Raw genomic sequence first — 12,884 nt, 5'->3', positions numbered from 1 at the left:
GTTATGATGTTTATTATTATTTCACACTGAATAAGTCGATTACGTATTATCTCTATTTTATTCTGTCATCATTTCAACAAAAAACTATAGTTCATGAACTTTGAATCGATTCTTAACTGCATAGTTAAATTGAACGTTGTGCAGTTTTAGACCTACTTTGTTTCTATACATTTCAACCGAGTTTTTATAGTATTGAAATATTATCAATTTGGAATTTAATTGTAAAAAAATTACTTTGACATAGTTACAAAATCATTCATTGGATTTCCCTTCACGAAGTAAGCAAGTTCATAAACAGAATAATTAATTATTTTGAAACAAATTTAATCCAACCTTCATGTATGTGTATGAAAAGTGGTCTATAAACTCCTCAAAATATAGAACGAACGGTTATCAGACATGACTTTTATAATGTTTAAAATTTATAATGACACTCAAGTAAATTAATTTAAATTAACTTGACACGACCATCCCACAGTTTTGAAATAAACTTGTCAATAATATATTCATTTCCGGTGAAAATATCGATAGTTTAAAGAAATGATTGGCAAGTAACTGCTCCAGTTCAGCCAGACTAGCACGTTTCGCAGTGAGGTCAAAAATCATAGGTATATAGAAAATGCAACTACGCCTGGCGACTGCGCAAACAATGCATCAACAGCCCTAGCTATTTTTCTCTTGCGCACTTTTCTCGTTTTTTTTTCCTCTCTGTGCTAGAGCTTTTTTGCTTTGTAAGCGTGAACGTATGAACGACGTTGATTGTATGCAAAAATATTTTCCACAAAATATTTTTTTCAGCAACACCATCGGAAAGAGCAAAAAGCTATCTATTCAAGTTTTTTGATTACTTTCGCAGCATTTATTTAGCGATTTGAGCAAGTTGGGCTAAAACATGCATTTTTTAATAAATATAACTCTAATTTTTTGAATTCATAAACTCCATTCCTAAACATGCTTTTGCGTGCTGTTGGTACTTTAATATTTATTTTACAAGTTTTTGCAAGTACTATTATAACGTGTCCTGAGTTTTTTTTTTAATTTTCAACAACACCAAAGACCCCGCGTTCGCATGGTTTAAAACCATTTTGAAATCTCTAAAACGTACCAACTTTCTCAAAATATTTGAAGTGTTCTATTTCGGCAATTTGAATATTAAAACTTGGCTTAGCAAAAGAAAAAGTTGCACCGGTAATGTAGACCAACAATTAAGGAGGTTCGGGGTTCGGGCATAAAAATACTGCCAAGTTTTTAAAAATTAATTATTTGTCTTGAAGCTTTGTATTATGATTGTTAGTATCAAAACATAATTTTTATTATGAAAAATTATAAATTTCCTATTGGAAATAAGAATAAACGTTTGATTGCTCTGTAAAGTCGAAAATGGACACATTTTAAAGTAAGAAACACAGTTTGGTTGTTACAAAGGTTTACGAGAAACATTTTTTTATTTTTCCCGTATAAAATAGCGATGAATAGGAATATAAACATTTGACTTTATTCAATGTTGATTTTAATGTCGATGGAAATGGTAAATGTTATATCAAGCCGAAATATCGATGGTAATTTCGAACTTTGTGTAGTTTTTTATGTTTTATGGGCAATCCGTTCGGGGATTGCGATTTGATACTTAAGGAAATAAATTTTTATAAGGTTTTAACTCATAGTATTTCGTACAAAAAATATATGTTCTTAAAAAAATGCATACATGAGCAAATAAAAATTTAATTTTAATAAAAATCATTTAACTCCAATTGGATTTGCATATTTAGAATAGCGTTAAAAATCGTTATTTATACTACCGTAAATTGAGTTTAGCAATAAAACAATTTTATACGTAATCAAATATCCGGCCTTATCTTGTACTCGTCTTAAATTTTAATTAACAAATTACAATAACACATTTTTATGAGCAGTATCTAAACTTGATTATAGCCCTAAATCAGTTAGTTCGATTGCCAATCACAGAGTTTTAAGTAATTTTCACAGTTTTTAATCAGAAAAATGTTCAAATATCCTTCACTATTTGCACTTCTCATGGCTGGTAATAATATTTATTCTACTCAATTAAGATATTCGTATTTAAAAAAATGTATACGTTGAACTCAAGTTGCCTGATGATATTTGCTGGCAATGTTGTTCAAGCCTCACGCTGGAAAATGAAACCAAAAAGTCAAAGAACAGTCAAGTAGTCACAGCCAAGAAAAATATTAAAACCCACACTTTTTTCATTTCCACGTGTTTGAAATCGCGTACACCATGTGTACATTTAATCATTAAATTGATCCAATGCGATTTTAATTAAAAATAAAAGAATAATTTTATTTTGCCTGAATACTTGTCGCAACTTATTTGAATTCGTTGATAGTAAATTTTCAGTACAAATAATCCTTCTACGAACAAGAAACATTTTCATTGATCAAAAACTATAACCATAAAATATTCGGTATTTCTTACCACAGGTGTAGATGAAAGACTTGCACTCAAAACATGAATAATTCTTAATATGAATCTTGAAGCAGAGCTTGGTTTTAAATTTGGATAAAATTTTAATAATGAATACAAAAGTATATTCTCAGTATCCAAGTGTCTGGGTGATTATTCTACATTGAAGTGAACAAATAAGTCAATATGTGTTTTAGCTTGCGCTCGCAATTGTACATGCATCAGAAACATCTTCCAGTAGAAGTAATTGTTATTGGCAGAATCTGAGAAACGTCTGACATTGTTGCAGCGAAGAGCCATTCTTTTGAAAGTATCGGCGCACATGGCATTGTTTGAACGATTTGCTTTTGTCCCAGGTTCGTACGCGTACGTAGCTTCTTCCAGTTACAAGTTTCATTTTATTTGTAGATCCGATGCGGATTAATTCAACTCCGAACATGGCGAATTTACAAGATAACACGTTATTGCGCATGGCAGATATTGGAGCCTTTTCGTTTTGTTTTGTAAAAAGTTTTAGCGAGTGACGTTCACTTTATCAAGCAAACTCGTCTTCGAAAGTGCTCCCTCGTTCTCTTTATTCATTTTATTATTTTCCAGCTTTCTATTTTTATCTCTTTTACTTAAAGTATCTCAACTTTCAAGTACTATGGCAGAGTTCTACCCCATGAGCCCATAAATATATCTGCCCATCTCGAGTCCATCTATTTATCCATCAAAATATTAAAAGAAGTATAAAATGTTTGAAAGATTCGAGATATCTGACTCGTTCTTACCATATTTTAGCACAATTTTAGTTAGTTGCAGATGAATAAGTTTAAATTGATATTTAATTATAACTGATGATTGTACTTTTTGTCAGTCAGTGTAAATACAGATTAATTTTAAACAATTATTTTATGCATATTATGTGAATTGTTTCATAATTTGAAGTGTTCACATTTAAAGTTCCATTTGAAACAATATTAAAAAAGTCTCATAATTCAAAGGAAACCTCGCATGAATCGATTTTTTTCCAACTTTTTCGAATAACGAGAAATTTACTTCAAATTGAACAACTTTTTTTAAATTACACAACCAAAAAACTTCTAATGCATATTGTTGTAAGTCTTCTTTGAAAGTCGTACTCATTGAGTACAACATTAAAAAATACCTTAGTTACTACCTCTGGAAGGCGCGTGTTCGTATTCTCGGAAATTTCATTAGAAAAGGCAACATTCTAGGAAGAAGTTGATGATAAGTACGTAGAAACGATTACTTTCGTTTGTTAAAATGTATTTACCCTATCATTCTTATTATCACATAATTTGAAATCAAGCAGCGGTCATCAAAAGTTTGAAGTAAGTGATTTTCGCGTACAACAAGCAGAGTCAATGTACAGATTCTATGAAGTTTCTCATAATATCAATGTTATTTGAACCTTTGGCCAAGAAAGTTTCTTTTACACCCATCATAAAAATCCCCGTAGTATTTTTTCTGCATCTCTAACACAATTCTTTGAAACAACAGAACTGCATTAATAAGCTCACTACAGAAGACTTTTAAACGAATAAAAATTTTTAATTCAAGTAAAGAGTTGTTCATCACCTCATTTGGACCAAAAAGAGATCCACACCACTAAGTTCTCGGAGGCTCACCTGATTACATGACCTATAAAACTATTTAGCTTCAATGAATTCATGCGTGCACAAGCTCATTGTGTGTATTTACTTTACTTTAAATCTACACTTATGTATTCTTATGCAGTATATAAGCATGAATACGAACATATGTATTTCAATATACGAAGCTTTGCCTACATGACGGTTGACTTTGTCAGAGCGCGCAGAAAATTGGGCTTTTCGAGCTTGTAATGTAGTTTTTCATTTAAATATTACGTGGTTTATATTACACGATGTTTGTAATTTATTAGTGATGCAAACCAATTCGAAAATTCCAGTCATTACAATTGAACTCCTAAAATGAAACACAAGCTCAATTTTGAATTATCAAATTTTTCCTATCAATCTTCTCGAATTTTGTACAGAGATCGTTTTAATAAACATGAATAAACGTGAATACGGTGATTTTTTTATGATTAGTACAGAGCAAATCATAAAAAATATGATTCGTAAATATTTTTATTTAATTAATTTTTCTCGAGAAAATTTATTTAAAATTTTCAAACGATAAAGTTTTTCTATTTTTAGTGTCAAGAACATTTAAAATGTTCTGAAAGGATAATAATCCAGCGGCATTAAATGGTATTGTTTTTGTTCTCAACCATTCTGTGTGGAAATTCATAAGTACATTTTGGAGACTCAAATTACTGGAGCTTATGCCTCTGTTATACTTACAACTGCTATCTTACACTTTATATCTCTCTTTTTCTCCTGCTATCTTTGCGCTCATTATAAGTGCTCTTATTTCATCTAAAAACTCCTACCAGTGGTTACAGAAATGAGATCCTATAGACTTATGATATTTTTAATAATTAAACGATAAATATTGAAACTTGCTTTAGAAAAAATACTATTTATTTTTTGAATTGGGCTCAAAGGACCATCGAAGGACATCTACATTTTTTTATGTGTAAAAAAAAGTAATATAATTCGATAGGCAAATTCGAGTATTTCAGTGTACCTATATGATACCAGCCGAAAGGAAGCATAAGAGAAGCGACCAAACGGCAGTTATGCCATGCAGCTCGCTCGCTGTTGACGCGCATTAGCACGTGAGAGTCGAAAAGAGTGTATGTAGGAAGGAATCGAGTCGAGTCCGCGAATATGCGTGCATACATATCCGAGCAAACAGCTGGTACTGCGGCCACGCAGTGGTGGTGTGCACACATACAGGGGACTAGGCAAAGGACACTCCAGAGCGGGCAAACGAGGCTGGCGTATAGCCTCGGGGCGTCAGTAGTGGACCAGTTCGGTCGCCACTACTACTACATCATACACAGAGGCAGTGCAGCGCAGTTGTAGAAAAGCTCGACAAATATGCGTGCGCTGCATAGGGGTCGAATATACGTACATGCAGGTCCCGACAAGACAACAAACGAAAAGCTCTCGCACGAGCTTGCGCTACCTATGTAGCGCCCAGTAGTGGTAGTAGCCTGTATCGCGAATAGTATCGTCGTTCGTTTTCGAGCGCGAGCTCGTGTAGCTATGCCTCCGCATGTATAACTATAATATGCACACGAGGCGCGCGCTTGTGCAGCTGCTCGTGGATGCGGCGTGTCTCTGCCTCGGTGTCCTCCGTTCGATACATGCCTTACAGATACATACGCGAAACTTTCTGCCCGAGCTATGCGAGTTGCGAATACACGTATTATATGTGCAGTAGGGACACACGCAGCGCACATCGTGTTAACAGATGCTATCTTCCTGCCGCGCGTTGTCTTTTTTTAACAAATGCCATGAATAACTTGGGCATATTTCTCACCGCAGTCGTAGATCGCTTTGTTTTTGCGAGTTACTGCTCTAGTCGTTCCTGCTCTCCCTTCTCCTCTTCTTTTCTCTCTTTGCTCTCTCTCTCTCTCTCTCTCTCTCCCCCCTCCTGGAGAGAGACCTCTTACTTTCTCAACCATATTTGTTTACTCAAGAGCTTTGCTATTCGGTTTGGCTTAGCCGAGAAATGGATATCCCATTTTTTCTGAAAACCTTATATAGACACGATGGCTCGGATCGCGCAGATCGGTTTACTTAGCAACGCGCTATGAAATGCTACGAAGCTATATAGCGAGCGTTAAAAACGGATCGAACGAATTTGTTCTTGCGCTTACACCGACCGGCGCTGCTAAATCGCTTGATCCCCAATTATCCCTGTTTATTTGTTATTTGCTTCTTGAGTTAAGCCGGTCCGATACAAAACAAATCTTGTTTTCGCATAATGAAATGATCGACGAAATGGAATTGCGTGAAATTGGAACTGGAAGTCATTTGGCCATGCGTTGCGAGAGAAAGAGAGAGAAAGGGACGGGGGGAGAGTGATAGAGACGGTAAATACGAGCTTACGAGCTTGCTCAATTACGCGTATCCAATTTAATTATACGAAAATGTCGCGCGCGCGGGCGCTCGTGTACAGTCTAGTGGCACGGCGGGACGAGGAAGAATTTGAAATTCAGAATTTTCCTCGGCTACACAGGCTGCAATTGTCCAATTAGTCAAAAAAAAAAAAAGAAGAAAAAAAACTGGCCAACACGCAACGATGTGTCGAGAGCAGCGGTAGCAGCAGCGGCGGCGGCAGAAGCGTCGGTACACGCAAACTCCTCTGCACACACACACACACACACAGACGGTCAAAGAATCGTGCGGTATACGAACGCGATGAAGAACATAATATATATCAGCGCAGGGGCGTGTGCACCGAGAGAGTGTTTGCACAAGCAAGGTTAGCGAACTCACAAGTATCGCTTCTGCAGCGATAGCTGCAACCCCCCTGTAGCAAGAGAGAATGAGAGACAAGTCACTGCTCTCTCTCTCGCTTCCCTTTCTCTTCTCTTCTCTCTTCTCTCTTCTCTGTACATGAACGATCGCTTCAATTATCGGTGGATTCAGGTCACTCGACCTTTTCACCTGCACGACACTTCTCTCCTCTCTCTTCTCTTCTCTCTCTCTCTCTCTCTCTCTCTCTCTCTCTCTCTCTCTCTCTCTCTCTCTTTCACTGTCTTTCTCTCGGCTACGTCGCTACTTGTTACCTTTCTGCTTTTTCTTTTACTTCACTTACTTCTTTTTACCTGTGCAGTATCTGCAAGCAACATTGCATTGTATTCGGGCTTTATTATTACGCATACAAATGCGAAGTTCAAATTTTCACATACTTCGAGACAAATTTTTGACGAATTATTTCAACGAAAATTTGTTTATTTATGCTTCGTTAATCAAGATTACAAGTGCACTATTTCGTCATCACTATTGCAGCAAAGTAGCGTAGCGTTGTTAAAGTGCGCTTTCGAGCTTGCTTCCTTGGAACGTTTACATCATAGGAAGCTTACAGATATGAGCTTCAACATAGATTTTAAACTGGCAGTGTAAATTCGTCACGTGCGGAATGTGCAAACGAGCATGAAATTTTGAGGGATCGATACCAGCCGGCGCGTCGAAGGAGATAGCTCGCCGAAAACACTTGGCAAATGTAATAAAAAGCGCAATTTTCTATATTTCTGTACTTGGCAGCCCGGCAATCGATACTCGGTGCGGTACAAACTATGACTTCGAACCGCCTCTGAACCTTCCGCTCTCTCTCTCTTTCTCTTCTGCAGACACACACTCTGAACTTTCCAAGGCTGCGGCAAACTCGCGCCGTGTATATATTCGGCGCTCGACTAAGAGCGAGGGAAGGCTATATGTACCGGGAGAGGAAGATCCCCCGAGGCATTGAATGACACGAAACTAGGCCAAAAGCAACGCTTGTGGTAGTGGCGATGGCGCAGCAGCAGCAGCAGCAGCAGCAGCAGCACTGCCAACAGCACATCTCCCGACCATTATATATATACACCTAGCGCGCCTCGCACCTTCTTCTATACTTCTTTTTTTTCTTTCTCTTTTTCTACGAATCGCATAGCTTTTTTCTTCCTCGTTTCTCGTAATTTTTCTTTTGCTTTGATATTTTCTCATCGCCCGCTGTATGGATATCTTTACTTTTATTTTCAACCCTGCTCTTTTTTTCTATTTTCTATATTTAGCTGGGTGCCTGGAAAAATCTTTTTTTGCTCGATTTTTGATACTCCACAAAGATTTTAAAAAATATCCACTAATACACGTATGCGAGCAAGCGGAGCTCGCTTATTTTTCGTGAAATTTGCTACAGTATCAATTTCATTTTTTTCGCATTCATAATAATTCACTTATACTGTAAATCTACAATAGTATTTATAATTTCTAAATAAATGACTTTAAAAAATTTTCTATTTCTATTTAAAATTTTTCTCAGTCATAATCAATTACTAAAAAGGATTATCTAATATGGTACTGATTGAAAGAAGAAAAGAAGGAAGAAACGGGGTGCTTCAAGAAACTTCCAACTCACAAATATGACATATACTTAAATAAGCTTACTTTAAAAAAATCAATAAAACATTTTTACTCACACAGTTCTGGTTTTATAAAAATTGTTGCATACGTAGCAAGTAAAAGGATCAAAAACGATGAATTCTCACTGAGAGCATAAAAAATTCTGCGCACATGCGTGCACGCTTCACTTGTAAGTATAGCCGGAAAATTGGATGTACGTGGCGCTAGCGGGTTTTGCGCGATTAGATCAGCGTGTATGTATTTTTGAAAAATAGAACGATTTTTTTTCAAATTTAACTTGGAAACTGTGACAAGGCAAGTGAAAATTTATACGTAGTTGATGAAAATTCAGCGTGAAAAAAATGTCCGGGCCCTTGCATAACCGCCATTTTCCTTTTCCGTCCAAGCAGCCGACGTAATTTCGCATAAATTGTTCTCCTCGCCTCGACTTTTCTGTTTTATATACCGCAGAGAGCGGGCCTGCCGCGTTTGTGTATGCGTGTATCTCTATATATTGCCAGTTACCGGCGACATTCGCGCAGCGAGTAAAAAAGCATTTGCACGTAAAGCGATTTTTTTTGCTTACACCCCCGTCAGGCGATTTGTGTATACCTATAGACAGTCGCAGCCGTTTTTCACGGCTTATTTATTGGCAAAACGCGTCTACGGTAAGTCTTGGGACCTCAAACATCGGTGCAAGTATTAATCCACGTCACAATGAAGAGAAGTGCCCCAAGTATTACAGCTCAAGTAAACTTTTCCGTTTCTTTTTTGAACCCTAGCACTCATTTCCTCCGAGCACACGATAATTAGCTAAAACAATATCAAGCGCAGCGAAGATTATAATTCAACCGGTCAAAAATGTTGAGAATAAGCCGGTAGCAAAATAAGCTGGCACATTTTGACGAGGTGAGAAAACATCAGCGTTACAAGATATGCTACGAAGCTCGCGTATATAGCAGATAAGACGAATAGCGAGCTGTGAAACGTTAGAAATTTACGAATGTACGCGAAAGGGAAAGCAGCGGAGTGCCGAGAGCGCGCGGACGCCTCGGCGCTGCAGGCTCGTACCAGCTACGACGTGTGCGCGCGCGCGCGTGTGTGCATCGCTATGGGCGCCGGAAGGTGTACATATTATTATATGTATACAGAGCGCGGAGAGTCGGGCTAATCTTGCGAACCACGCGATTCGCCACCGCGATAGTATCCCTGCTTACGAGCCTGATAGCTAATACTTCCCTTAGCCTGTATGAACAAACTAGATTACGCCTGCTAACGCAGTCTGTGTTGTGCAAGCCAAGGTGCAGGCTGTTGTATATGTATGCGACTACAGTAGTGCACCACTACCACCACCACCACCACCACTGCCTCCACCGCTCTTGTGTTTACACACTACGCTTGCACGTATATCTATACACCTGCAAGCACGCCCGCATCAGATAATAATTCCGAGCTTTCTGTTTTGCGAATAATTGAGTCGAAAGCGAACGAACGCTGGTCTGTACGGTGTAGCGCACGCCTCGTGCTGCTGCTGCTGCTGCTGCTACTTCGCGTCGTGTGCCAAGTCTCATCAGCTCGTATCAAGTTGAAAGAGGAGGAGGCGGCATTTGTTCACCGAATTCGGTTGCAAGCTTGCTCCGCCGAATGAAACAAAAGCTTTGCTAATAGCCGCCGGATTCTTTGTCACTTTCAGAATCCGACGTTTTAACTATCGCACAAATTTACTCCGACTAATTTTCCTTTCTTTTTAGTCTGTGCCATTTGAGATTCGCGCAGAAACGAGAATCTATACTCTCAAAGAAACGAATAAAAATCCTCTTCGTACAATAAGTTTCTCTCGCAAATTGCAATTCATTTATTTCTTATTATCAAAATTTATACCTCCGATCAATGGCAAAGAAAAAGGAAGTACGATGGAAGCTCATTAAGGTTATTAATGCTATTATGAAGTGACTTGAACGGTACACCATATCCCCATTATAATGAGCTTATTCGATGAGTATGCCTACGGTTCGAACATTAACGAATCAAATTAGATAATTAATGAGTTAAAAAATCAAATATGATGATACTTGAACTGGATAAACGTATGTGAATGAAGGATTATGTGGAAACTTGAATAATTTCTCACGCACTTCCCAAACATTTAGAGACTAGTCATGCATAATCATGAGTGAATCTGAAACTGTTTCATATTAGAATATTATTTCTGTAGGTAAAAAAACTCACAGAAATGTTGAGAATGTTATAATGTTTATTTTTTAAATTTGTCAGTAACTTTAAATAATAATCTTAAGCAAAGAAAAGAGAAATACGGAAGACGGTAAATTATAGCTTCAAAAAAGTCGTACGAACTAGCGAAAAAAGCTTAATCCAACAATTCGACAAAAGCTCTTAATACCAAAGTAAAGAGAAAAGACTCGACTTTCCCTCTTTCTTTCTCCGTCGCACTTTCATTGGTGTATAGTAGCAACAGCAATTAAATTATCCTAAAGTATAAGGAACTTCGAAGGGGTACATGTATCTATGTGGCATCGGCAGCAGCAAGGCAGCAGCGAACAACGTAGAAGAATCTTATTTCCACTGCTTTAATTCTCTTCCAGTCTACAGAACGTGTATATGGCCGATTCTCCGCGGAATCGAATGACCAAAATGTTCCTTTTTAGCTGACATGAAAAACTTATTTTGTTATCATGTTACACGTTCAACTATGATGATTTTCAAGTATTCATGCCATAGACGCTAGAAATATGTATCAAAGCTATGAATTCTTTCCTTTTTGAAATTCAGGTTTAATCTAGGTGTTAAGTATCAGTTGTTAGTCGTAGATATGGTGGTAAAGCTAGTGACGTATAGATAACTGGTTCCGCAATATAGATTTTTAAAAATCATTTGATACGTATTTTATTGTTTTATTTTTAGTTAATATACACTATTAAGTAAAGTATGGTATATTATAACAATCAATATGACGTCACGTTAATTTTCAAAATTTTAGTACCTTAGTTAATAATTGATTTATTAAAAAAACATTAAAATAAATGGCTTAAAATGTTCTTAAAATTTGCTTGAAAATGCGTGAAGCGATAACTAGCAATTTTATAATCTTACAATAAATTTGAGAATTTAGAATTTAAAAATTGAAAAAAAATTGAAAAATTGAGAAAAATGTTTTTTATGATTTTTCTCATATTGATCAAGTTAGAAGCAATTGAAAATGAAAAAAACGCTAATTTTATGATTATCGGTCGCGTGTAACAACATGAAAAAACGATATTTTTGAAGTTGCCGGGGCTTTTTATTGATCTTTAGATATCCTTCTTTTAAGTCTTATAGTAGAGTTTAATAGAGTTCGATTTAATAGAGAATCAGCCATATATTATGTTAAGAAAGATAAGTGTTTCTACTCCTCGCGTTTAAGAGCAGCATAATTCGTTTCCCAAATGTTATACCTCACTTAGAACATGCGATACTCGATGATCCGTGCATAAAATAAAATCGAAACGATGAATTCGTTTTACAAAGGTTTCGGTATTGCTCGCAAGTTTAGAGCTATTGTATGCATGAGATTTTACGATTAAACAAATGAGAATCCTTACCTTTCATGACGGAAAACGGTATCATAGTCGTTCCGAGGCGTTCACCCGTTCTTCCGTGAAGTTTTCATCAATCAATGCGAAACAAATTCACATACACACGCGCACAACTGCTTTCAAATGCGAATAACGATGAGAATGCAGCTGAGAGTGCTTCGAGAAGCTATTGTCAAGCGCAGCGTTATTCTAAGCATTTATGCGAACGATGTCCCTGATTCACACTCACAACACACGCGGATGAGATGAACCATTTACATTCTCAGCAAATTCTGAAACGACAAAATTGCATAGTTATTTAATATTCACAAGTGCATTGCGCAGTCAACATGAATTACTTCCGTATACGAAAATACTTACACCGTTTAATTTTATTATATTCGACATTTGCTTATAGAATATTAATTATTTGTAAAATTGCATAATGAAAAAAAAATCCAAGCTATACTGAAATGTTTAACCATTTTTTGGACACGAGTCATTTCGCGAGTTCCTGCTAATGCCGAAATCCGGTAAGGAATGAAGTTAGATATAAGTAGGAAAAGAAAGCAGAGAAGCGTGAATAACACCGAAAGTAGTCTTGGGCACAAGCTGCGTCATAAATTGGGGTCATCAAAAAGAAAAAAAAATAAAGGAAAAGCGAGGGAAAGCAGCCAACTCGTTTTCCTGATACTTGCTGCACTCTCGGACTTTGCTTTGCCCAGACAACACCGCGAGTATACCGAATTTTTACAGACACACATGCACACACACTCAAAAAGATACCGGATGGGATTCTAAGGTTCACGAAACAATGTATGTCCTTTCTGTTTCGTAGCTAGCAAGGAGACACAGGAAGCCCGGGACTTTCATCTTTCGT

General features: G+C 36.9%; 1 protein-coding gene across 1 annotated transcript in view; it reads right to left on the bottom strand.

Annotated features, from left to right (window-relative positions):
- LOC106653280 overlaps positions 1–12,295 on the bottom strand; it is a 58,470-nt gene extending 46,175 nt beyond the window's left edge. Inside the window, exon 1 of the mRNA XM_023457959.1 lies at positions 12,032–12,295. Coding sequence (XP_023313727.1) covers positions 12,032–12,056 — 25 coding nt within the window. The 5' untranslated portion in view covers positions 12,057–12,295. The remainder of the gene's footprint in view (positions 1–12,031) is intronic.
- Between the last annotated feature and the right edge of the window lie 589 nt (positions 12,296–12,884).

Source organism: Trichogramma pretiosum, unplaced genomic scaffold (assembly GCF_000599845.2).
Source record: "Trichogramma pretiosum strain Unisexual culture from Peru unplaced genomic scaffold, Tpre_2.0 scaffold93, whole genome shotgun sequence".
Taxonomy (NCBI): Eukaryota; Metazoa; Arthropoda; class Insecta; order Hymenoptera; family Trichogrammatidae; genus Trichogramma; species Trichogramma pretiosum.
Note: the sequence above shows the minus strand (reverse complement) of the source record. Positions and strands in the feature narration are given on the sequence as shown.